This window comes from Cricetulus griseus, chromosome 2 (assembly GCF_003668045.3).
Source record: "Cricetulus griseus strain 17A/GY chromosome 2, alternate assembly CriGri-PICRH-1.0, whole genome shotgun sequence".
Lineage (NCBI taxonomy): Eukaryota > Metazoa > Chordata > Mammalia > Rodentia > Cricetidae > Cricetulus > Cricetulus griseus.
The window spans coordinates 257,554,402-257,581,586 of NC_048595.1; the positions used below are offsets into that span (position 1 = coordinate 257,554,402).

Consider the following 27,185-nt stretch of genomic DNA (forward strand, 5'->3'; position numbering starts at 1 on the left):
CATGAGAAGGGATGCTCTCTTGGCCTGGACACATGGGGGAGGGCCTAGACCCGCCCAGGATGATGTGGTGGACTTTGGGGAGCACCCATCAATGGCCCTACCCTGCCTGGGGGGTGGATAGTGGATGGGGGGGTAGGTCGAGGATTGGGGGGAGGAGGGAGGAGGGGGGGAAGAGATTGACATGTGAAACAAGCTTGTTCCTAATTTGAACTAATAAAAAAAATCCAAAAAAGAAAACAGAAACTTTCCTCTCAGTAGACAACCCCTTCCCCTTGCTATTCTAGCTCATTGTCACAGTAAAATTGATGTAATGTTTCCCTCTTCTCCATACCTGGCAGGATGGTCCTATACATAAAGGCAAAGTGTTGCTTAAGCCATGGATGGCCGAAGTGGTTGATGTCAAAGTGCCTCTGAACAAGAAACATGTACTGGAACAGTGACCTAGTGGTGTAGCTGCCATACGCAACTCCTTCATAGAGAGAGCCATCTGTCACCTCTCTCAGCAAGACCAGAGACTTCTCCATGATGGTCAGAACTTGCTTGGTCCACAAATAGGCCTCTTGAAGGTACCCTGAAGGATGAAAATAATAACAAGGGGATGGAACAGAACATGGATAAAAACATGGCCAAACAAAACTCTGCAAGTCATCCAAGCAGTTTATATTATTATATATCTTAATTTGTCCACATGATAAACTGCATCCTGTTCTAGTTTATACTAAGTCCATAATACAGCTAAGATGTTTCTGAATACAGGTCACTTACCAACTAAATAAACAAAAACTTTTAAGTGAGGATCGGGTAATTTTCCAATTTTTATTGAACTAAAGTAACCCAAACATTTGCATCACAACTTGCATTTAACTTTTTCCTAAAAAAGTTTTCCTAAAAGTATAAGTTTTCCTAAAAACTTCTTGAAAATATTCTTTTGGAAGTTCATCACTTTGTAAAACTTTTAATGTACATAATAACCTGAAAAATACTATAAATGCTAGAGATACTTCTCTCAATTTGTCTCATCACGGAATACAACTCTCATCCTCCTGGACTTTTAGATTCCACAGAATAATCAGGTTGAAATCTAATAGTGTGACCAATCAGCTGGGGATTCTTACTGGGCAAGCCGTACAACTGTGTTCGAGTACTCCCTCACATGACCACATTGTCCGATTTATCCACTGATGATTGTGTTTGCACAATCTTTGGATGGAGAAACACTGGCTTTCTAGATAGAATTCTTTCACTTAGGTAACAGTAACTCCTCATGTTACAATCTGCCCAGCATTGAACAAGAACCTTACTTAATCCTTTCAACAATCCAGTTATCCCTTATTGTCCCCAAGCCACAGAAAAGTTGGCTTATTTGAGACCCTGGGTACATGACTCAGAATGAACAAACTCTGGTCTGAACCTAGAACTTGAAGCCTTCCTTGTTTTGGTGGCTCATTTTAAAAACACAATGCCAGGTAAGGGTTAGCTTCTAATATGGGTGGAGTCTGTGAGTTAATCCATAAGTATGTGTGTCATGTCTGTTTGACCAAACTACCACAGGCTTCTAGGCAATGGGCTACCTCGTAGGGTCAACAGTGACCCAGGCTCCAGAATCCCTGATCCTAACTCAGGTCCCAAGCCTAGCCATGTTCTCAGGCCATGAGGACCATCCTGCTCTCACACTTCGTTATAGAGGTGACAATTGTATTCTGGCTCTTGCTACCATCCAGCGCCACACTTTCCAGCAGTCCTCCTATATCCTACATAAAACTCCAGTCACTTTTCTTCCCTGTGTCCTTGTCTTCCATCTCTAGCCAGATAGCAACATGGCTGGCAAACAATTAAAGCCTGGCTACCCTTTTGTAGATGTCACACTACCTGGCTTTCCCTAATTGTTCTTACAATCACTGTCTCTCCAGACAGTGTCTATGAAAATACTCTATGGACTGGAAAACAAGTCATTCAGTACAAGACTCAAGTTGTCAGTGGAAGCTTTTCCCAAGACTTAAGGAAAGCCATGGTTGGCTGGGTATGGCAAATTATTGATGGATAATCTAAATAATGTTAATTAATTAATTAATTAATTAATTCTTTTTCTCTCATTATATTTCCTCCTTTCTCTCCTTTCTTCTTTTCTTTTTGGGACTGAACCTAGAGGCTTGCGTGCTAGGAAGACCTTACCACTAAGCTACGTTCCAAGCCATATAAAATGATACTACAGGCAATATAAATAGGCCTTAAGTTATTCTAGATTTCCAAGCTCCAATGATATCTTTTATAAAAGATTTTATTTACTATGTATACAGTGTTCTGCCAACATGCTAGAAGAGGGCACCAGATATCATTACAGATGGTTGTGCGCCACCATGTGGTTGCTGTGAATTGAACTCAGGACCTCTAGAAGAGCAGCCAGTGCTCTCAATCTCTGAGCCATCTCTTCAGCCCCTCCAATGATATTTTTAATATTCTAGTAATTCACTGTGATCTTAGAGTTGCTTTCCTTAAAGTCTTAGTCACAGATTTCCATAGGGGTCATAACTAAAGTTACAAGAACAGTGTGGACAAACATGTGTTGTACTAATGCAAAGTAACTCAAAGACCATGAAAACTGCTTCCGACTCTGACTCGAATGATCTAGATTGGGTGTTCCAACAGGTTCTTTATGTGTGTGCAGGGGTGGGAGGTGACAGCTGTATCTGGTTCATGCTTGTGTATGCTAGGAATTTGCATTTCAAATTTAAAACCAGCTAGGCTTTAAAAGCTTCCATTTATTCTAGGTTGACAATCTTCTACTGTCTGGTTATCACTAATCCTATGTCACAGGGGTGTGGTCTGGGACAGTTATTGACCAGTATTAGAAAACCTGTAGGCTAATATCACTGAAATTTAAAAAGTTATGTGTTGTCAGTTGCCCTAGATTTGCCATGGATACTGCTTCATCTGTGGGCTTAATTGGGATCCAAGGATAGTTAGGAAAATGTTTGTGCTTCCAACATGGTGGCTCTGCCTGACACTGGCTTGGGCAATGCTATGGCTGTGTTAGGTTCACACACACACCTTGGTTCATCAGAACGAGGCTCCCAGTCAGCAAGGCCATGCAGTTGGTGGGCTGATGGTTGTGAAGGTATTGGAAGCCCCATCCTCTCCTGTATGACGTTTCATACATATAGCTCGAGGCGTTGGCAATCACTTCCAGAAATGTCTCCTGTTGTGTCTTGCTCAGGTAGTTGTATAAGAAGTCATACGCAGTGGCAAACCCCACCAGGGAGTGGGCAAGTGGGACTTCATCCCAAGGAGCATCTTTTACCAACCTGTAAAGAAAGATAATCCCAGACTGAGTGTAGGCCTCACCACTTCCATCATTCTTCACAAAGTGTACAAGTGAAAAGATAAGCCGAGGTCTAAGGACAAGAACGGACTTTAGACTCCAGCACAAAGGCGGGCTTGTGTGCTGATGACAGACTTAAAACACATCTCCCTCCTCCCAGGCTTCTGGTTACACCGAGACTTTTAAGATTTTTTTTTAAATTTTTTAAATTTTTTAGATTTTCCATTCTTGAGAGGTGGAAGAAAACACTGAGGCATATAAAGAACAGAACATGTAATGACAAGCCAGCTCAGGACTCACCCCTGCTTTCCATGAGTGGTTTTAAGGATGCCTTCTGGAAACAGTTAAACAAGTGTACTGATACATCATTTCCCTCAGCTGGTCATCACAGAGTGTGGTGGCCTACAACATTGCAGTCTGGACAGAACTACCAGGTCAGCGCTGTGAGGGGAAGAGTGGCTAAAACACTGATGAGACTGACTCGGAGATGAGGCGAGTACCATACTAGAATTTAGGTCTTAAAAGGGGTCTTTTCTCTGTTCCAATCACAATTGGATCCCCAACCACAGGAATGCATATGGCACACAGACGACTCTCAATAAATAATTTTGGAAATGAAGGAAAAATGAACTGATGTATGAAACCAGGCCACACTGCTCACAACTATTATGTGGTCTTTGTGAAACCAGGCATTTGGCAGGATCTCTCTGCATTTATAATAACCTCACCATTCTGATTAGCTGCCCTGGTACCACAGCCTGGTACTGAAAAGACAAAGGTCAACGAGTTTCTTACTCATTTGCTCATATTAAACAACGATGCCCTTCTGTGGCAATTCAGCTTGCCAGCACTGTGATGCTTGCAAACAGCTTCCTGCTTCTAGAAAGAAAACAAACCCCAAGACTATGCCATTGTCAGAGAGTTGGGAACGAGTGACTGGGGAGGCTGTCAGGCCACATTGTTAGCACCCAGCTCTGTGTCATTGTACCACGTAATGATGTACCTATAAATAGCAGTGTGCACACCTAGCCACAACAGCGCTAATGTAAGTAGCTTGCTGTCACCACTCAAGCCCTTACACACCTGTGTAAACTGATTTTATTGATACAAACAGAATGTGGGATATAATCCCTAACCTTTGTAAAATATTACAATGCTTTATTTTCTAGGTCCTGGATGTTCAGTTTGCTCCTTTCAAGCCGTTTCCAACTCAACAAAGCATTCTGGTAGATAAAGAGTTTATGGCACCTTCTGGTTCATTCCAGCATCATTTTCATAGCTGCATATCTAGAAGTTTATCTAAATCCTTCCCCCAACAGCCTTATCCAGTCTCGGCTACAGAGAATAGTAATAAAATTGTATTTTTATGGTCATAGAAAATAAAAGAAATTTGCTCTCAACCCACGGATGAAGCAAGGAAAAAAAAAAAGTCTTATTCGATGTGATATGAGAAGTTGCTAATCAATTTATTGAAAAATCTAATTAAGTGGGGAGTCATTCAGAAAATAAGCAGACATTTATTAATTTTCTTTCACCTTACAGCGTGGTTCTTCTCAACCTTCCTAATGCTATGACTCTTTAACACAGTTCCTCGTGTTGTGGCTGGTGACCCCCAACCAGAAAGTTATTTTTGTCGCTACTTAATAACTGTAACTTTGCTACTTTTATACATTGTTTATATCTGATATGCAGGATATCTGACATACAACCCCCACCCAAAGGGGTTGTAACCCACAGGTTGAGAACCACTGCCTTAGACTATATATGTATATATATTCACCAATCTTCTGAGGTGAGTTCAAACCTATTACTTGAATACTGATGTCTGGATGGAGTTGATTGCTCCTCCCTGTAAAGCACTCATAGGCCACGTCACAATTTCCAGCTTTGCTGTCTTTATAAAACAGGGAGAAACTAAGGATCTTGCGAAGGAATGCAGACACCTTCCCGATTTCCAAGTTTTCCCATATCACTTACAACTCTCAGCCACACTAAATATGATAGCAATGCTTTTAGAATACGTTTTCCCAGTTGGCTTTAGAGACATTAACTCTTTCTGGACTCACATTTCAGCTACTGTCAAGTGTTTAATATTATCAAAACATCAGGGGTATCGGTGACCCTTCAGTAGCCAGCTACAAAAGAGCCAGTTGGTGCTGGCTCGGTGAACTTAACATTCTCCTGATGAAACTGGGAAGAACACAGTGGATTCATTTTTATATTGTACAGCTAAATGTGTCAGACTGCAAACAAACACCAACAAATACTCAAAATAACAACAGCATGATACTACACAGCCTCTCAAGGGCAAAAAGGCCCTTCTAAGGGTAATATGTAGAAACAGACTTGAGTATAAAAGAATTAAAAGTCTATGTATTTTACACCACCACTAATTTTTATGGAACTAGAGTAGGTTTATTGCAGAGACAAAGATGAATATCCATAAATATCTGAAGAGATTACTCCAATACTTTTCAAGCACACATCTGTGAAACTTTGTTTCTTCAGGCACATCAGCTTAGACAGCAGACATGCCAGGTTTGTAAGAATGTAAAGCCAGCACCTCCCTTTCTACAAGGTACTTATGACTTTTACATTTTTTTCTAAAAATCTTTCTTACTATCACTTCAGCTCAATGGTAGAATGCTGGCCTGGCATGTGTGTGCCCTGGGTTCAAGGAAAAGAAAGGAGAAAAATGGCATAAGTATCTTTACAAAATTTAACAGTCTAATAAGGCCAAATTTTTATTATAACAATTTTACATGCATAGGCCACTCCCACTCTCATGAATGCTTTCTGAATTACTTATCATGCACTGAAGACAGTGGCAGATCACCTATGAAGTTTGCACTGCTTCAAATTTAACAAATTACTTGATTAAATACGAATATAAAGAAGTCTGACAGTAATGTTGTTGTGCAACGTTTTTAGATCTGATTTTAAAATGTCAAAACTATTACAGTTTTAATTTTTCATATACTATTAATTGATGTAGATAGTAGATAAAATACAGTTATCTGGAAAATACCAGTATTTAGTATTTGAAGACTCACAGACATATATTACTAAGATTTTCCTGGTGTGCTCTTAGCTTGAGCTGCTGTAACAAAATGGCTCAAACAGCATAAACGTCACTTCACACAGTTCTGTAACACAAAGTCTGAGGTCAGCAAGTCAGCATGATAAGGTGTTTCTGGAAGCTCTCTCCCTGCTGGGTGAATACTGGGCCCCTCTCTGTCTCTCTGTGTTCTCACAAGGCTTTTTCTGGGCTTCTGAACAAATGCATCAGGTCAAGAGAGAATGCTCAAGTGTCTGTTCTCATAAAGGCACGAATCCTACTATGAGGAGCCCACATCCATAACCTCATCCATACCTAACTACCTCTGAAAAAGCCACATCTTCAAAACTATCCATGTTAGGGAATGATCTTCAGCATGAAAATATTTTGGGAGGGAACATAATCCAAGTCATAGCAACTGTTTATTTCATTTCTATAACTACTATTAACACAAATGCTTAAAGTAAAGGAACTTGGGTATTTCAGTTATGATTTGGTCAACACAGGTAATAATATTTGCTAGTCAACTATAAATAAGAGATAAATATGGGTTTCCCTGTCCTCACATTTATGCCAGCATTTGCTGTCATTAGCATTCTTTTTTCTTTTCTTGTTTAAGATTTATTTGAGCTGAAGAGCTGACTTAGCATCAAAAAGTACCAGAGAATCTATCACTACACTATACCTTCAAGGCAAAAATTATTTTACAGATGTGCTTAATATCTGTGTGTCTGTAGTGTACACTGAAATATTATATAAAACCTAAGATCTATGTGTGGATAATACAACCAACTACCCAAATGTCATGCCAATGAAAACACCAAGTAAACCATGAACAGTAAAAAAACAAAAAACAAAACAAATATGCAAACACAAAATTAAACTGTAATACACCTACAAAGTATGAGCTATAATGCAATAGAAAAGATATAAGAATTGTTTTTAAGACAACATACCTGTGTAAGAATGTGGGAGAATATGTATTTATTGTCTTGTGATTTTCTGTAACCACCTGACACAGAAAGAACGACAAGAGATGCTTTCCCCCTCAGAACCTACTGAAGGAAGAAGCAATCATGCGACACGCCTTGTCCTCCGAGTTCCACCTCCCAAACTGTGAGAGAATACATTTCTGTTGTTTTAACCAATTTATCTACTCTTAGTTACAGCGGCAACAAACACGACTTAGAGTCCAGTCTTGCAGCTCTCTAGCGCCAGTTCCATTCTTTCTTCCTGCTGCTGCCTAACATTTGGTTATCATCCTGTTTACCTTAGCATGTGATCCACAAACATGGAGAAAAAAAAGCCACAGAGCAATATGAGGCAACAAAGCTCGATTTTGATTACAGCAAAACACTGTAATCAAATTGATACATCGTTTTCTTCTTAGGGCAAAACTTTTATATTGGTTATATTTGAATTGCTGTGATTAAATACTCAAGAAAAAGCAACTTAGGGGGATGGAGAGATGGCTCAGAGGTTAAGAGCACTGGCTGCTCTTCCAGAGGTCTTGAGTTCAATTTCCAGACACCATGTGGTGGCTTCCAACCATCTATAGAAGGATCTGATGCCCTCTTCTGGTGTAAAGGTGTACATGCAGACAGAGCACTCATACAAAAAAGAAATAAATCTTTTAAAAAAGCAACCTAGGGTAAAAAGGGAATATTTAAACATACAATGTCATGTTATGGTCTAGCAATGTGGGAAAGTCAAGGCAGGATCTTGAAGCAGCTAGTCACAGCATCCACAGTTAACAGCAGAGACAAATCAATGCATACATACTCCTTTGTACTTAGCTTCATTTCCACACTTATACCAGGACCTAAACCTAGTGAATGGTGCCGCCCACAAAGGTTGGGTTTTCTCAGCTCAATTAATCAAGACAATTCCAAGGATATGCCCACCGACCAAACCAATCTAGACAATCTCTTACTGAGATTCTCTTCCCAGATTATGTCACATTGACAATTAAAACTAACCAAAGTCAAGTATTCCTTATGGTACAAGGATGTAGGGAGTAGAATCTTACTTCCTCGGGGACACCATCTCAGAAATGTCATAGTTGTCTCATTCTTCTACTTTAGAAGGATTTATCAAAATTCTTTCCTTACTTTATGATTTTTGATGGTTTTGCTAAAGTAGTATACAAAACTTCATAAAATCCAGGCACCTTTTGAAAACAGTGAATGGACTGTACCTTATTTTATTCTGAGAATCAGTAGAAAATAAATATGCAGAAATATATTCCATTCAGTTCTGGAAACCTAAAATGTGCTTATTAATCACAGACTTATACTGCTTCTTTTGTTGTTGTTTTCAAGACAAGGTTTCTCTGTAGCTTTAGAGGCTGTCCTGGAACTAGCTTGTAGACCAGGCTGGCCTAGAATTCACAGAAATCCCCCTGCCTCCACATCTGAAGTGGTAGGATTAAAGGTGTACACCACTACCGCCTGACTCATACTGCTTCTTAATGGGGAAAAAATACTTTTCAATGTATTTTTGGAAGAAGCATTCTAAATACAGAATTACAGAATAAAAAGACCACTCAGAGAAGGGTATAGACCCTCACTGGAGATGTCCAGGGGGAAGGGATAGTGAAATAGGTCTCTCTGAAGAGCAATCCTGTGCTTGTCAAAATGTTAAGCACAGTTTTCAAACTACAGATTTTTAAGTGAGTATTTAAGTTATGACCAACATGTTTTAATGCAACCTGACAAATAGAATGGCATAAAATGGAAAAAAGTAAGATTATAAAGCATACTTGTCTTAGTCAGTGTTCTATTGCTGTGAAAAGACATCATGACCAAAGCAATTTATGAAAGAAAAACTTTAACTGGGGCTTGCTTATAGTCTCAGGGTGAGTCCATGGTCATCATGGCGGGGAGCATGGCAGCAGGCAGACATGGCACTGGAACAGTAGCTGAGAGCTTATACCTGATCCACAAGCATGAGACATAGAAAGACTGGGCCTGGTATGGGCTTTTTTAAGCCTCAAAGCCATCCCTCCTCCAGTCAGGCCACAGCTAACCCTTCCTAAAACAGTTCCACCAACTAGGCACCCAGTATTCAAACACATGAACCTGTGGGGCCATTTTCACTCAAACCACATGCCACTCCCTGTCCCCCCCATAGGCTTGTAGCCATATCAGAACACAAACTCATTTAGCCCAACTCTCAAAGTCTCTATAGCCAACTAAATGAGCACATGGGGCTACTCTCACTCAAACCACCACAATTATTTAAATGGAAGGGGCATTTTATCTATACACACAAACACACACCTTCAAGTTCAAAATGTCCCTAGCAGAGAGCATAGGTTGCTGAGCGGTGGCACAGATGCAAACACACTGCCTGTGCTCAGCAGTCAACTTAAGAAAGATGTAACTTATCACCTGTGCCAAAAACAAGGAGGACATCCCTCTGCCTCCAAACAATTGTTTTTTGCTTAGAAGCATTTTACATTCAAAATAAATAATGAAAATTTTATAGCAGCCTGTATTCCAATAATGTTAATTTGTTTTATGGCCTGGGACACAATCTCAAAAAGTACATCTATCCCTATCTATCTATCTATCTATCTATCTATCTATCTATCTATCTATCTATCTATCATCACTTTAGCTAGCTAGAACTTTCCTTTGTGAATCATTTAAAAATGTTTTGGGGACTGGAGAGACGGCTCAGAGGCTAAGTGCACTGGCTGCTTTTCCAGAGGTCATGAGTTCAAGTCCTCACAACCACATGGTGGCTCATAATCATTTATAATGAGATCTGGCACCATCTTCTGTTAGGTAGGGATATATACAGGTAGAACACTGATATATATTATATATATATATATATATATATATATATGTGTGTGTGTGTGTGTGTGTGTGTGTGTGTGTGTGTTATACAGGTAGAACACTGATATATTATATATATATATATGTGTGTGTGTGTGTGTGTGTGTGTGTTAGATTATGCTATTTTATGTTGTGATAAAACAGAATAAACTTAAAAATCATGAGAAATTACGAGCCAAATTCGTGAGCTATCTTCAAAACCCAGGAAAAAGAAACTTTCCCCAGTTTTAAATCTAAAGATACCTAAGATGTAGGTCTTGTCATATGAAAACAGAAGTTGACCTCTTTGTTGAATGAAATCATTCTCCCATCTTCTCTGATCAGGTGGAATGACATCAAATGAGGCTGTTAAACCAGAGTTAGCCATACTGTATACCTCCACATCAACAGTCAGCTAAGGTAAAGTACTTCACATAGTTTTTAAAGATTTGACAAATACAAGGCTCTGGGCTCAGCCTCTAGCCATGAAAAACAAGCAAAAAAACCAAGAAGACAAAAACCAAAACAAAATGCTTTAGAAGAGACTGGAGTTAATATATGATCATAGTTACTGAGTGTGGGTTTTATTTATTCTCCTCTTTCACTTTCTCTGGATATTTTTCTTATGGTACTGTATGCACTGCCAGTGAGTCCTGAGTGAACTAACAAATGCTCACTACACTGCTCCTACCCCCCCCCCCCCCCCCCCGCTCAAATCACTACCTGCGGCTCACGAAGGATCTCTTCCTTCTCCATCTGATAGATTCCACCCCCCCCCCTCCACGGTCCCTCTAGGTGGAGACAGCACGCTGTTTCCTTCTGCCTTTAGTTCCAGCAAAGGATCTGAGGGCACCCACATGACTACAGTGCCTGCCTGACTTCTCGGTCTTCCTCACTAGTGACTTACTGCAGTAGAACCACTTTCATTAAATTTGACCTTTGAACTTCCCTTCTAAACATTTTTCTCCATCCTCAAAAATCATGCACATTATATTTAAAGGCATAGTTCCTATTTCTTAATTTTTCGTGACAACTATATGTAGGTATAAAGAAACACCTATATACGCACCCACCCACACAACACCCCTCCACACACACACACACACACACACACACACACACACACACACAGAGAGAGAGAGAGAGAGAGAGAGAGAGAGAGAGAGAGAGAGAGAGAGAGAGAGAGACTGGCAAACAGAAGTAGCAGAAGCAAAGCCTGAGAGAGGTGAACTGGACAGGCACTTTCAAGCTCAGAATATCCAAATCCTGTTCTCAGAATTCTCCACCAGCTCCAAGCATTACAAGCTCAGTGATGAACCCTATCATTCCTCCAACATCTGAAAAGTAAATTTAAAAAAAAAATCTAAAAAATAAAGTCTTTGCTGCTTGTGGGTCACAGATACAATCATCCATCCTCATTGATGTTACCTCCTTATAATGGGAACGGCCGTTTCTTTCCTATACCAGGATCTTACCTGAATACGCTTTCCAGCTTGACCTGTCACCTACTCCTATTCGTGAGCAGAGACTCCCCTTAAAACACAGACTGCTACACAAGAAAACATCAGCTAACTGTGTCTCAGAACGAAAGATCAGCCATGGGTCTGCAAGATCAGAACAAAGTGGAAAGAAAATAAAGGGATGCAGAGGAAACTGCAGACAGAGACTTAGGTAAAAATGAGCAAAGATGGGGCTGAGTACAACTCAGAGGTAGAATGCTTGTCTGCAAAGCCCACGTATGTCCCCATCACCTACCCCCAACACACACTCACACCCCAGAAAAAAGACTGATCCAGGATGTGGTGGCGTGTATCTGCAGTGGCAGCACTTAGTGCTATGGCAGAGGAATCCCTCCAGCAGTTCAAGACTAGAAAATAGAGAGACAGCTCACTCCACCCCACCGCACCCCCATGCAAAGCAAAGCAAAGCAAAGCAAAGCAAAGCATGTGTAAGACTTCACGTTCACCTTGCTGAACTAGATGGAGGCAGGCTAAGATGACTATAGAAAGCTTTCCTCTCTCTCTCTCTCTCTCTCTCTCTCTCTCTCTCTCTCTCTCTCTCTCTGGTAGAGGGGTTGTGACTGGGATCCTCAGTTCTTTACTTGTAGCTGCCACACACATTGTTCTTTGGGGATTTTATTTTTACAGTAGAAAGGTCACATGCACACATCGGATCATGTCACTGTTCTGCTAAATCCTCCAATGGCTTCACAGTGCTCTTAAGAAAAGTCCCAGCTCCTTCACATGGTGCAGTGGGTCTTACAGCAGCTGCCTCCGACTCAAAACCTCACAACCAACTCTACTTCCTATCGTAAATTTTCAGTTCCTTAAAAGCACACCACTTTCTCGGATTGCCAGGCCGCTGGGCATCAGCTGCTTTTGCCAGGGACAGTCAAACATGGGTCTCTCCTTCCAGCACTTGATTGACATTTTTTGTTCTTGTACCAGTTAGAAAGTCTTCCTCCTTGCTTCAGGCCTCAGCCAAATATCTCCGAGGTCTTCCCTACATGCTTGAACTTGGCTAATGATATTGTCACCTGCATTAATAATGTCCATTCCTTATATTAAACCAAGGAACCCTAGGCAACACAGATGTATAACTCATGCTTATATTTCTTTATGTTTTGATACTTAGCAAAATGCTTAAAACTGAGTATGTTGATGATTAACTTTCATGAGATAATTAGCTGTATTTATTACAAATGAAATTGTCTTTGTTGGCATTAATTTGTAAAGGGTAAACATAAAAGCAGGGTAACGGAGCTCAGTAACATACAGCTTCATGTCACACAGTTGTTATGTGACTTTCCTGAAGAGAACCAATACATGTCTATTCACTCCCAAGGGGTGACTGCCCCTATTTCCAAATTGGTGAAGCAGTGAGTTAGCAGCAGGAGCATGGATGAGGAGCAACAATAACTCAAAAGCTGCTGCTGCAACACCAGAAAGCTCACCCTAACATGGGTGATGTGATGACTCCCTGGAGCTCCATTGGCAGCTCCACAGTCCCTGGAGCTCTCCACACCCATACCCACAGTTCTAGAAGCTCTCTCCACACACACCACAGTCCCTGGAGCTCTACACACACACACACACACACACACACACACACACACACACACAAACACACACACACACAAACACACACACACACACACACACACAGAGAGAGAGAGAGAGAGAGAGAGAGAGAGTTCTCACAGATCTCTCCACACACACCATAGTCCCTAGAGCTCTCCACACAGGCCCACAGGCCCTGAGCTCTCAACACACATACCCACAATCTCTAGAGCTCTCCACGCACACCCTCAGACCTTGGAGTGATCCTCACACACATCCATAGTCCCTAGAGCTTTCCACACAGACCCATAGTCCCTGAGCTCTCAACACAGACCCATAGCTCTCTACACAGATCCACAGACCCTGAAGTTCTCTATGTAGCTTCAGTGTGAACATCTCTTTCCACAGCTTGGCTGGTCAGCTTCTGCCCACAGCAACTGCTGACTCCTTTATGATGCTGAGTAGGGACCTCAAAACTCTTCCAACTGAACTTTATTTTTTTTTAACCCCACTCCCACCCCACAGCCTTGGAGTCTTCTATGGAAAACCTTTCAGTTTTTTGGGAAGAATATACTCGTAATAGTAGTGTTTCATTAACTCACTAAATCCTCTAAACTACATATGAGACAAACATAATATTTATCTCCAACTTATAGAACAGGGATCCAAGTAATATGCTCAAGGTCCCAGAGCTGGGACACAATGTTAGAATACAGGCAGTCTGGTTCTGCAGTCCTAAGCCTTCCTGCAATGACATACAACCAACCTCCTACTGTCGAATACCGCTAACCAGTCTCTTCAAAGACAGGAAAAGGTGGTTTTAACGTGAACACACCAAAGCTTTGCAATGGGAACACATATATAAGATGATGGAATTCAAAGTCCAAGGGTTCTGGGAAGAAAGAATTCTGGGGGAACAGCACTGCAAAGGGCAGGTAACCCGAGACCCTGGGAAGAAGACCCTGGGGAGACGAGAGGTGCAAATCCTGATGGTTCTACTCACTCTGTCTCTGTGACTACAGGCTGACAGACTAAACCAAAGACTGGTGACAGGTGGGTCTTCAGAGTGACAGTGCTGTTGCTGGGAAGAAATCCATCAACATAGTGGGGTCAAAGGCACATGAGCAGCCATAGCGTGCAAGTCACCAAATTACATTCACAGCTGCATGGAGACTGGGATTTGCTCTTGGCAAACCCAGGCAGTCATTCACAGTAAAGTCACCTCCTCCTGCAGTGTTCCTGTGGTGTCTGTGACAGGTATAACTATGTTAGGTCCTCTGGGCCCTCAGCAAGAGCATTGGCGAATGAGGAAGACTGACATATAAACCAAAAATGACACTGCAGGTGAGACATCCTATGGAGAATGGGAAGGCACTGTCAGGGGAGAGGCAGAGCCTAGAGGTCCCTGGAAAGAAGTTTCCTTGGGACATGCACTCATGATCAAACAACCAAATGTGTACTCTAGTTCCTAGCACAAACCAATATGTCGAATTTAAAAACAAAACAAAAACATCAATGAGAACCGCAGGAGATACAGGGCTGGAGACACATCGTGGAGGAAGCAGTTAATTCTAGACACGGGAGTCTGATAGACTTGGAAAGAAAGATATGGATGAGTCTGGCTCCCCAGGAGCAGACAACTTATTATTGCTCAGGCCCAGGACATCCTTGAAGATGCCAGTGCAAGCTGTCTCAGGGGAGACAACATGTCAGTCACCGAAACAATAAAATCACAAAACACTTACAAGTCAAAAGACAGAAAAGCTGCTCAACAAACTGTGTTCAAGAGACTCAAGAAAATGGAGAGATGGCTCAGGGGTTAAGAGCACTGACTGTTCTTCCAGAGGTTCTGAGTTCAATTCCCAGCAACCACATGGTGGCTCACAACCATCTGTAATGTGATCTGGTGCCCTCTTCTGGTGTGCAGATATACATGGAAGCAGAAGGTTACATACATAATAAATAAATAAAATCTTTAGAGGAAAAAAAAAGAATAGTGGGAGGTAGAGGGCAAACACGTGTGGGCAGAGCACAGCAGGAGACGAGCAGGAATTTGTAAGCAGTGGAAGCCATAGTGAGGAAGCCCTAAAAAAAGATAAACACCAAGATATTCACCAAGCATTAAAACTGTCTGTCAGCTTTCCATAGTCTGACAAAATACCTGACAAAATCAACTCATGAAAAGGAAATAATTAGCTCACAGTTTCAGTTTGCAGTCTGTCACTAGCCCCATTGTTTTGACCTGTGGTGAGGAAGAACATTATGATAGAAACTATATGGTTCATATCATGGCAGCTGCAAACAGACAGTGAGGAAGGGGCTGGAGTTCCAGGATAGCCTTCCAGGGCATGCCTCATGTGATTTCCTCAAACCAGATAGGCTCTACTTCCTAAAGTTCTCACCACTCCCAATTGTGCCAAGGGTTGAGTGCCTCCACCATGTGAACTGTAATGGTTAGTTCAGATCTAATCTACAGCATCCATGAGCCCTTGTATCCATGGGCAGGGGCAGAGGCAAACAGTCATCTGCTTACATGGTGATACATGCAAGTGAGACAGATCAAGTGGACAGAAGAACAGACAATGTCATAAAAAAAAGACATGTAAAAAAAGTGAAATATCATCTCTCTCCCATCAGCTGACTCTCCTGCCTACCTTCCCTATCTCACCTAGGTACAGTCTGTCACCAGCTACTCAGGCCCATCCTTCACAAGCTTTTCCTTTACCATGTAAGTCTCTGTGGACCTCAGAATCACATGGGCGACTTGTTAGATGTATAGGTTCTTGAGGCCAGTACACAAATCGGGAAGTCAGCAGTGGGGAGGATAGCTGGGACAGGTCTTCTGAAGGATGGCCCAAATGCTAAAAGAACTCATACTTTGCTTCATCATTTCCCCACTCTTGGAATCTTAATCATTTCCCTCCTTGACTAATGTTACAGCCACTAACAAGCTTCTCTTTTCCCAATTCACTCACAACGGGCCATCATACACACACGTTTTCTAAATCACAGGCATATTTGGGAGACTGTGCCCCTTCCTTCTGTTCAAAGCCAGCATGTGGAAAGAAAAAGGAAAGATGAATGAGAGAGCTCATTAAGCATAATTAAAATGTGATCCCTTTATCGATAAAGCCTTAGTGCTTGAAAAGTTAAAGATCATTTTGAAGATATCTAAGAGAAAATGAACCACCTGGCTTTCCAAGAGACCCACTATCAAGAGTCAGTAGACACACCTGTACCTTTATCAAGAGATCCAATGAGCATACCTGTACCATTATCAAGAGCTCCAGTGAGCACACCTGTACCATTATCAAGAGATCCAGAGAGCACACCTGCACCATCACCAGCCTCACAAGTTATTACAAATATCCATTTAGCATTACTAAGACTGCACTGAGAGCAAGACCACAATGCCAAAACAGAGTCTTTATTTCATCCAATAGGCAAACCTATTGTTTAATTTTAAGTGACATTTGTAATCGTGTTTTAAAGATCACTGTTTAGTGTCATTACAGATACACTCAATACCCACCAATTAACACTTTCCCCTCAAGACAGGAAATAAGGGATACATAAAATGCAAACATCGGGACTGCCAAGTTTTTGTTAGAAACATTTAAAGATACACTTTAAATGTTTATATGTAAAGACAGTGCAGAATTGTATACACATGTTACCTGCACTGTATATACAAAGTGAGACTCCACTACAAAAGAAAGGTGCCTTCTTCTGGCCTGAAGTACAACTCCCTGTGGCAATTCAGAAAGCATTTAAACAGGCAACAAAGGACACTGAAGGTAGGAGGTAGTAAAGAACTTAACATTAGACAACAAACAGATCCTACCAAGAAAATTAACTTTGCATTCTGTTCCAAGTGAGTGTGATTGCAGCTATCACCAAACATCTTAAGGGTATGCGGAAAGAGGCATTACTGAAACAGTTTTATCCCCACCTACATTTAAAATAGAAGGAGGAAAGTTGGGAGTTCAAGGTAGCTGAGCAGCAAGAACTTAAGGAAGCTGAGCATCCTATGGAGAGGGTGACGTCACACAAGTCCAGCTATACTCCAAAGATGCTCAATTCGCCTTCACCTGTCAACCTGACTGGGCTTCCTCTGCAGCCTGTGGGTCCCCTCTTGCCCACAAATCCATGTTGGTCTGGTTGGCAGCAACCTGCTTGTTAAATGGCAATCAAGAAGGGATTTCCCAATGGTCAGGGTCCTACTGCTTCAGATCCTGTAAATTTTAAAGAAACTGACCAATGGCTTTTAAAAAACAAAAAACAAAAACAAAAACTCAGAGCCATCTGTTATTTTCCCCTATTTTCAAAGATCTAAGCCTCCACAAAATGAGAAAATGGTCACAGAATGTAAGAAATAGGGAAGAAAGAGTGATAGAAAGAATGAGGGGGAAGGGCAAGAGAGAAGAAAAGCATGAATGAGAAAAAGCCAGACTGGAGGCTGGGTTTCTGACAGCCCAGCACTTGTTTCCACCAGCCCAATGTAATGGATTCCAGGTGTCTGCTGGGCAAACCTCCCTGCCGTTCTCATTGGAAGGTCAAGAGAGGAAAACCTGATCTTTTCACTCACAGGGCTGTGGTTCCATGTGTTGGGGCCCAGTTACTTCCTCCGCCTTTTGATTGTCAGCCTTAGTCTGCAGTTTAGAAAAGCAAAAAGCCTGAGAAGCAGCTGCAAGGAATTGCATTTGGAACCTCGAAGGCAAGGGCTGAGACAGACCCCACAGTTCATCTTGGTATTGGAACTTAGAGCAATGAAACCGACTGGTTCATTTCCGTGCGACAGCGAGTTTTCTTTCTTTTCTTCTTTTTTTTTTTTTTTTTGCATCTCTTTATTTTGCTGTTTTACATTATTTTACAAATACACCCTAAGATGTCAGAAGTTTGCCATCCATAAGCAAGGATTTAATAATCTATAGTAGAGAAAAAAAAAAAGTACAATTGCTTCTCTGTCCAAAAGTTCAACTTTTGTTCTTTCCCTCACCAATTCTCCCGATCCCCTGTAGCCAACTGGCTCCAACACAAGAGTGAAGTCATTTCTTTCCTCTGTGATTTATTTTCTGCCTCATGATAAGGAAGAAAAATACTATAAGGCAAGGGAGAGGGTTTCACAACAAATGCTTCTCAAAAACAACTCCAGGGCGCCAGCGTAGTTAAAATTGAGAACTGGGTCCCAGGATTGACAGTTTGCATCTTCACATCTCTTTTTGTATAAGAAAAATAATAAATTTTTAGTAAAACCGTGTGCATAGTCTTAAGAGGACAGAATCTTAAGAGCTTCCTTCGCATTGCCTTGCTTCCTCTTTGGAACCATCAAGGATTCCAAGAATCATCCACATTTTACAGATGGAAAAAAACATGTTTACAGCATCTATGAAACTGGCCAGAGGGCATGTGGCTAATTACAAATGGCAGAGCCAGGACACAAGACACAGATCTCTTCCAAGATAAATGTGTCACGCCTGTTTTCTCTGGGTTCACAATTTAAGAGGAAAACCCCCAAAGCCAGCTACAGGGAAATGCACACTGGATGCTTCCCGGCTACTGGCTTCAGCTTGGGTAAATGCCCTCTGTTACAATTGTATCTTAAATCTCTTTTCAATGCATTCATCTCCATGCATGATTAAGTGGGACATGGTAAACTTACACCTTCCTGAGGTAACTAGACAATGGTGGGTTCCAATAACTGAATGAACCTTTTGTCTGATTTGCATTTAGTGCTAGACCACCAAATACATATAACTGAGTAGATCAAGCTCAGAACAATCCATCTCCCCAAAATGTGATGAGACATGATATGCAGGGATGCCGCCTGACAGACCAAGCATGCTGTCATTTCGTCTTCTAACATAAGCAAATGTCTACTGAAGAATTTAACTAGCCTAGGGGAAAACATGGCTGGCTAAACCATGCCTCTACTCCATTCCTACTCCTTCCTCCCTGCAGGTTTTAGTGAAATTTGCTCAGGGCAACCTCCATTAAGAGAACCTATACATGCACCAAACAACATAGTTCCTGTTCTCGGCCCAGAGCTGCGTGAAAAGCATGAACACAGTTCATCACACACACTGAAGAACATTTACGAGAGTACCGAGTCTTTGGGAAAATCTAGAAGGTTCTTTGTGATCTCTGGGTCAAGAGTGATTGTTCCTTTACAAAGCGCTGGTCTGCTTTTTATTCTCATGGACACTGTAGACTTCAAAACTAAGGATGCCTATCATCTTGTTGCTAAATAAAGCGAAGACATCAATCTCAGGGTCCCCTTGTGAGGACTCATGGTCATGGTGTGTTGCACTTTAGTGACTCTTACTCCTCTCCAGGTCCACTTCCCGACTGTCACTTGCCTCCTCCTCAGCTCCTTTCGACTTGAATGTTGTATTATGTTTCTTTAATTCGGGCAAGGGGTTGTGGAGGTGAAGGCACACACAGGCAAGCACAAGTAAGCAAATAAAAATGCATACACATTAAGATATTTTTAAGAAAAATAGAATAGTATGTGCTGACCTTGAATTGATCTTTATGGAAATCCATTTAAAATCTCTATGAAACACTTTAAAAACTATTATTTTCCTGGCTTGAATTTTAAAATCGTGATAAAAATATTTTGTTTATGTACAGTACTTCTGTGATTTTTAAATTATATTTTGTTTATTTGTGTGTGTGTGCATGTATGTTCATGCCATGGCATACATGTAGAAGTCAAAGGACAACTTGTGAGGATCAGTTCTCTCATTCCACCATGTGGGTTTCAGAGCTCAGGTCATCAGGCTTGGTGGACGTGCATCTATCTACCCCTGAGTGATCTCAAAGGCTTGGCATAACGTATTTTAATTAATTGAGTTTACAAAGTAAGCTAAACACAACCTTAGCATTAACAAAAACAAGAAGACATGAAAGACTTCCTAGAAAGGATGTGGTTGCCTCCCCACAGGCAGACAGAGCACATAAGCAAGTGCCTCTTCCCGGGGTGCCTAGTTGTTTACAGACCATGAGATTATAAACATTTCTCAACCACCCCACCATCGACAACCTTTCCGGTTCCCTTTCTACTACATAGTATATTTGGTAAAAACAGCACAGTTACATAACATTTTCAACTTAACTTTTCTTTCACAGTGGCTAAAATTCTTCTTGGTTGTTGTCTTGCTTTGTTTTTCAAGACAGGGTTTCTCTATGTAGCCCTGGAACATATTCTGTAGACCAGGCTGGCCTCGAACTCAGAGATCTGCCAGAATCTGCTCCCGAGTGTTAGGACTAAAGGTGTGTGTCTCCATGGCTGAAATTCTCAAGTTACTCTATGGATGTGAACCTTTAAATCTCTTTTTTTACTACCGTTCAATAAATGTGATGGTTCATTTTGTCAACTTAACAGGATCTACAAGATGAGCCTCTGGACCTGTTGTGAGGGATTCCCTTGATTAGGTCAACTGACATGGGAAGAAATACCCTTAAAAATAGTGGCACCATTCTGGACATAGGCCCTAGACTACATACAAGGGAAAAAGCTAGTTGATCCTGGGCACCTATCACTTTTGGAAGTACCATGACCAGCCACTGTTTTCTTGACTTCATCATCACAATGAATTGTACCCTCAAACTCTGAGTCAAAGTAAACCCTTCCTTCACACTGCTTCTTGTCAGGCATTGCATCACACAATGAGAAAAGTACTACAAAAGTAGCAAACAAAAGACATGCCATTATTACTTTCCCCCAAGCCTTCCTTCATGGCCTTACCACTAGGTTCTTGCACACATAAAGGATCCTGGAGGATGAATGTCGAGAGCATTGTCAAAGGCAAATTCTATGAGTCTATTCTATAATGGTCTAGCTCTGAGAACAATTTGAATAAGGTGATAAAAATATCTGATAAAAAATCCTTCCTAAAAACCTATAAATAGCGATTATAAACCAGTCAGGACCTATGTCCTAGGTAAAAATAGCAGAGACAATAATTAGCACCAACTGCCACTACTCTTTATTGAAGCCTTATGACATGACAAGAACTTTCAAAGTACTATGTACTGGTTATCTTATTTAATCCTAGTAATGACCCTGTGAGGTAGATATGCCACTGCTGTGATGTTACACACTGGGATGCTAAGGCTCAAACTGAGAAAAGCATCTGTGGGGATACAGAGTTCAGGATGCAGGCAAACACTCCTGAGTTGGCCCCTTCTCACTGCTGTTCAGGTAGTCACAAGTGGAACTCTTACTGCATTATCACCAAACTCAGTTCTGAACAGAGGCACCCACTGTAAGACTCCTCATCCCAGGGACAGATTATAAAACTGCTGGACCATTCCTTCAACCCTGAGTCCACATCACTGGTGCAGTGGATGCTCAAAATGTTAGTTGATTAGGTGAAAAAGAACAATTAGTTCAATTTTTAAAAGAGTAGAAATGTTCTTCAAGGAAAATGGCAACTATATTCCATAAGAAGCCACTGTAGGGAGTTTTTTTTAAAAAAGTCTATAATATCTATTATTAATTTGTAAATACAGCGAGTCTTTTTTTTCTGAAATGGATAGGTTCACACTATATCCTAAAACAATGACAACACTCACAGTATACTTTTTGTACATAATGAAGAATAGAATGAATCCGAGCAAGTTAAGCAAAGGTAACTGAAATATAAAAATATTTAGCAATGTTTCAAGTTGCATAAAATGATTATGTTCAACTACACACCTAAATGAATGTTTAGGAACTTAGGTTTGCATGTGGCTATTTATAAGTAGCTAACTTTTCTATAAGACTGAACAGAATAGGTTCAGTTATCTAAAACTAAAACCCAGACATCAAAGGTCACTTTTAGTTTCTTCTTCTTCTTCTTCTTCTTCTTCTTCTTCTTCTTCTTCTTCTTCTTCTTCTTCTTCTTCTTCTTCTTCTTCTTTTTCAAGACAGGGTTTCTCTGTGGCTTTGGAGCCTATCCTGGCACTCACTCTGTAGACCAGGCTGGTCTCAAACTCACAGAGATCCACCTGCCTCTGCCTCCCGAGTACTGGGATTAAAGGTGTGAGCCACCAATGCCCAGCTCACTTTCAGTTTCTAACCCCAGCTTAGCCTGATCAAGAGAAAGCAGTCCTGCTAAGTGACAGACTGGCTTTTGGCCACGGGTAACAGCACAGTTAGTTAGGAAACTTCTTCCCACCTCTACCAATTGGTAAATGTGTACTTGTAGAGACTATGTGAATATTAAAATTTGTACTTGAAATTATTCATTTTCCTCCTTTTATCAGAGAAGGTATTAATCTTAGTGACAGTGTTCACTCATTAAAAATACACACCCAGTTGTGCATTATACTGGTCTTGAACAATTTTACTAATATTGTTATTTTAAAAATTCCAACACAAAGGCACTTTTTAATTTCTCAGTCTTTTGTGTGACGAAACAGGCTTTTTGCAGTGACTGTTTCTCTGGGCCACTTCATGGGCACCACCATCTACTAAAATCCATTTACCTGTGAGAAACAAAACCACTATAAAAGAACTAGCAAGGAGAAAAAGGGATTGCTTTTTCTACCTAGTATAATATCAAGTTACTATAACATTTGATAATGTCATCTTACTCCTCGAATATCAGACATGTTTGCACACATTTCATTTTCTTTCTAGGTGTCAGAACTAGAATGTGATTTGATAAATGTGAGTCTAGGTCAGAAAACATAACACACAGAGCTAATCTTTATGTTGGGGACCTGTTGGTCACATCCAGAAGGCCCTTTTCAGCCTAAGATATCATAAGCTTCAGAATAACTAACTACATGCATTTAACTATAATTTTACAAATTTGGCTCTGATAATGTTTCAATGCCAGTTCTTCCATAACTTTGTCCCTTAAGAGACGTCAGACAGTTATCACAGGACTTCAAATTTCTACTTTTCACCTTTGACACACTAAGATGTATCTCATGCAAGACACACTCACCCACTCAACTGCTACAGATATCCCTAAGCACTTAAAACCAGTCCTCTCCAGGCCTATGACAAGTGGCAACTTACATAGTTTTAGGACCATGTTTCATACAATTTGTAAGCATTTTCAGCAAACCAGCTGTGAATGTGTATTGAGCTAAAGTTTAGGAAAAAGTACCTACTGAGTCTCAAGTTTAGTCAGTTCAAACCTTATCTTTTAAAAAGCAGACAGAGAGAAACATGAATTATAAACAAGTTAAGCTAACCAAAAGGAGACGGGAAGTTTGTTCTTGAACCTTAAACTCCTGAAAAGTAAACTATGAGATAATCAGAATTCTTCATACACGTGCGCTCCAGCACTGGTTTTCCCACAGGGCTGGGCCCTCAGCTGCCTTTAAATAGAATCTTGTTTATAAATTGCCAGTCAGTCCCATCACAATGACTTTTATCTCCCTATTATCACAAAGTGCACATAAATTCAGCTCACTGGCTGAAATGCCTTGTAGGCAAAAACATTTCAATCAGTTTGGCAAAAGGGTGTCAATCAAAGCCTAACACCAAATGGTAGGTAACAGTAATGTATAGTGTAATGGTGTTCTGCTCCAAGAAAGCGCATATGCAGGATTCCAACCTAGTTGAAAAGTCCTAGTGCCTAGTGACACAGTAGCCACCCTAACACTAGCACAAGGTGCTTTTTGTTCACATGTTCTTAGGGGCACTGCTGTATTGAAGCCTATTGCACTGACAATCATATAAAGGTTAGCATAAATAACTGTCTACAGGGCATAACATCTGCTAAGCACCTATGTTGTTGATTTATAGGCTTATTCAATACACTTCATTGTTATTTTAGAGGGTACTCCTTCCACCTATACAAAATTGACCATGGATATGCATACTGTGCTGTGCAGGCAGCAGCCTCCTAGATGCCCTGTTTAACACACGTGGTGTGCTTGATTTCATTTTACACTGTTTGTTCCTGGCCCTAGGAGCAATAGGCTACATTCTATATAAATGACACCTAGGTTTATAGAAATACATTCCATGATAATCACACAAGGGCAAAAATCACTTACTGATGCATTCCCCCAATGTCTCTATCCACAATTGTAAATATATGTTAAATAATGCAGAAAGAACTCTCACCTATTAACATGATGCTGCTTGCTCAATTCTGCAATTCCCTCCCACCCCCACCCCTTAGTTAAGCTGCCTCTCAACATGCTCATTCTAAGTGGAAACATATTAGTTCTTTTGAAACTGTTAGATATTCTCTTTGTTCTTTCTGTCTTCTCTCTCTCTCTCTCTCTCTCTCTCTCTCTCTCTCTCTCTCTCTCTCTCTCTCTCTCTCTTTAAAATCAAGACAGGAGTCAAGTATCAAGAGGCTAGCCTCACACTCACTATGCAGCTAAAGGTGACCTTGAACTCCCTACCCCTCTATCTCCATCTCTTGTGTTTAAGATTAAGAGCATGTGACACCACCTCTGGCTTATTTGGTGGCAGGACCAACCCCAGGGATTTGTACACATGCATGCTAGGCAATGATTCTACCAACTGAGCCAGACCTCTAGCACTTGGATCATTCCTTTAAGTGACAAGGTTAAAACAGTAAGAAGGAAAAGACAAAAATCTACCAACTAGGCTGCGCTGCCATCCTTTCCATGTAGTCTTTGGCCATGTCTCGGGCTTCAAGGTTCTCAGGATACAGCACGCAGAACATTGCCAAGGCACCCAGGTTATTCCCATAGATCTCATTCCAGCGGGCACTGTAGTCCTTGTGATCCCAGGGAGGGAGGTACTCCAAGGGGTTAGACAGCATGGCATGCACAGCCTCAGTGAGCCGGGCAGCGATGTGCTCATGGGAGCTGGCGGCCTTTAGCTGGAGGTCTGCCACTTCTGTCCTGGAGAAGTACAACATCGGGTGGCTGTCATAGTTGGCATTAGTGAAGGGAATCATGACTTCTGGGTTCTCGTCGGTAATGTAGGCTGACACAAAGCAAAGCAAATATATGAAGAACACACTGGGAGCACCCCGTGTGTGAGTCTTCATTGTGGCATCAGATCTCCAAATCTCCAAGGCAGCCAAACCATCTTCGAAGGATCCTACAGGGAACACAGAACAGAATGTGGTCAGTCATACCTGGTAGAAGCACACTTCGTATAGAGACTAAACACAGAAAAAGCAAGCTTGTGAGTTTCTTTTTCTTGTTTTTCTTTTGGTTTTTTTCAAGACAGGTTCTCTCTGTAGCTTTGGAGCCTATTCCTCAACTCATTCTATAGACCAGGCTGGCCTTGAACTCACAGAGATCTGCCTGCCTCTGCCTATCGAGTGCTGGGACTAATGGCATGTGCCACTACTGCCCATTCACTTGTGAATTTCTTAACATACAGCAGAAAGTTGAATTAGGGAGAAACCCGCTAGACCCCTGCAAGGTGTGATTTTATAGACGGACCGAAACAAGATCTAGCAGATAGGATTCATCACAAAAAAACACAACTTTGGACTTAGGGGGAAGGGAAAAAAACATGATGTTTTTCTCAGAAATTATCATGCAGGAAAGTAGAGATTTTTGTGATATTTTAGACATTAATACATAAACCACCATAACCAAAAGCCTGTGGTAAGCTGACTGTCTTCTGGAAATCTGAGAAGGCATTCTGAGAAATGGAGAGAATCCTGCATTTCTTAATCCAGCTGTCTTCACCACAATGGTGTCCCCCTTCCTTCCATTTTACACTCTGAACCAGGCACTGGGATCAGCATTATCTGTGGGGGCCTATTCGGACAAACAGTGTGAGTAAGGTTAACTGTCTCTTTGTGGGAGCAGAAGGTGGGCTAGAGAAGACAGAAGAATCTGCCAACAGCTCCCTGGGCTGACGTCAGCTCTCCAGGAAGTCCAGACTGGGGGCTCCCGGTCTGGGAAGTTGGCATGCCGTCATTCAGAAAAGAAAACCCCAGTATGGAAAGACTGGATGACTAGTAGATGTGCTTCACCCTTATTGCTTCCAACCTCTGCATGCTTTTTCATTTTGCATATAGGATTTTGGCGTCATTCAGTAAGTTAAAGCAGGCTTACATATTATCTCATCTAGTTGTTTTTATTTATAGCTCTCCCCCACCCCCAGTGGCACATTTGTACACTAGCTCAAAGAACAACCTTCAAACAGAAGCACACACAAACACAAAGGAAGAAAGACACACATACACACACTACCCTCAGCATTGTCTATGTCCCACATCTGGGATAAAGCAGGCATAAAATCCTGCAGAGAAAAGTCAGGGAATTCTTAAAATTCTTATAAGGGGAAAGGTTATAGAAAGCAAGCCAGGAGAAAAAAGAAGTTTTATGTAAATAAGGAACAGTGGTTTTCAATTATTAAAGGGAAAAGCTGATGGAGAACCCAAGCGATTTTTCCGAGGAAAAAATGGCCTCATCCCAGACAGATGAGAGAAAAATAAAAATTTGATGCCAAATTCAATCCACATTCTCAAGTTGCTCCATCTCCCAAGGAGCAGAGCGTGGTATCGCTTGTAGCTACTCCTATCCTGGTAGTTTTTATTCTTCAATGTGCTTAGACTGTAAATACATACATGAGAAAACATAATGGTGTCAGTTTGTGATGCATTTTAGACTCAAGAACAGAATTTCTGATGAATATAAAAATGTGACTACAGTCATACTAAATCAGATACATAAAAGAGATATAACCCCTGGACCCTGCCAGTATTATGTCTAGCACCCACTGCTTCAAGGCGGCTGGCAACATCCTTCAAGGTCAGAGACCCAGCCAAAAGAAATAGTCTTCTGTGGTTACACGGGGGAGGGTGTGGTCTCTGGCAACACTGAAGCGGCTGGTGTGAAAGAATGCTCAGTACCCCCAGGGGATTGCTTTTTGCTTCTCTCAAGAGAACAATACCGCTAGCATTTCTTTTTAAAAGCGCATGTGTAGGAACCTTCAAAATCTAAGAGACCATGCTGTCATCGGTGCAATT

General features: G+C 41.2%; 1 protein-coding gene across 3 annotated transcripts in view; it reads right to left on the minus strand.

Moving 5' to 3' along the window:
- Positions 1-27,185, minus strand: part of Dse (dermatan sulfate epimerase) — a 66,023-nt gene that overhangs the window by 12,806 nt on the left and 26,032 nt on the right. For 2 of the 3 annotated variants that reach the window (XM_027402126.2, XM_027402127.2), the window contains exons 2-4: positions 24,826-25,294; positions 3,049-3,302; positions 332-571 (exon numbers count right to left, since the gene is read on the minus strand). In XM_027402126.2, the coding sequence (XP_027257927.1) occupies positions 332-571; positions 3,049-3,302; positions 24,826-25,241 (910 nt within the window). In that variant the 5' untranslated portion in view covers positions 25,242-25,294. Of the gene's footprint in view, positions 1-331; positions 572-3,048; positions 3,303-24,825; positions 25,295-27,185 lie in introns of those variants that run through there. The other variant, XM_027402129.2, reaches the window with a different exon arrangement.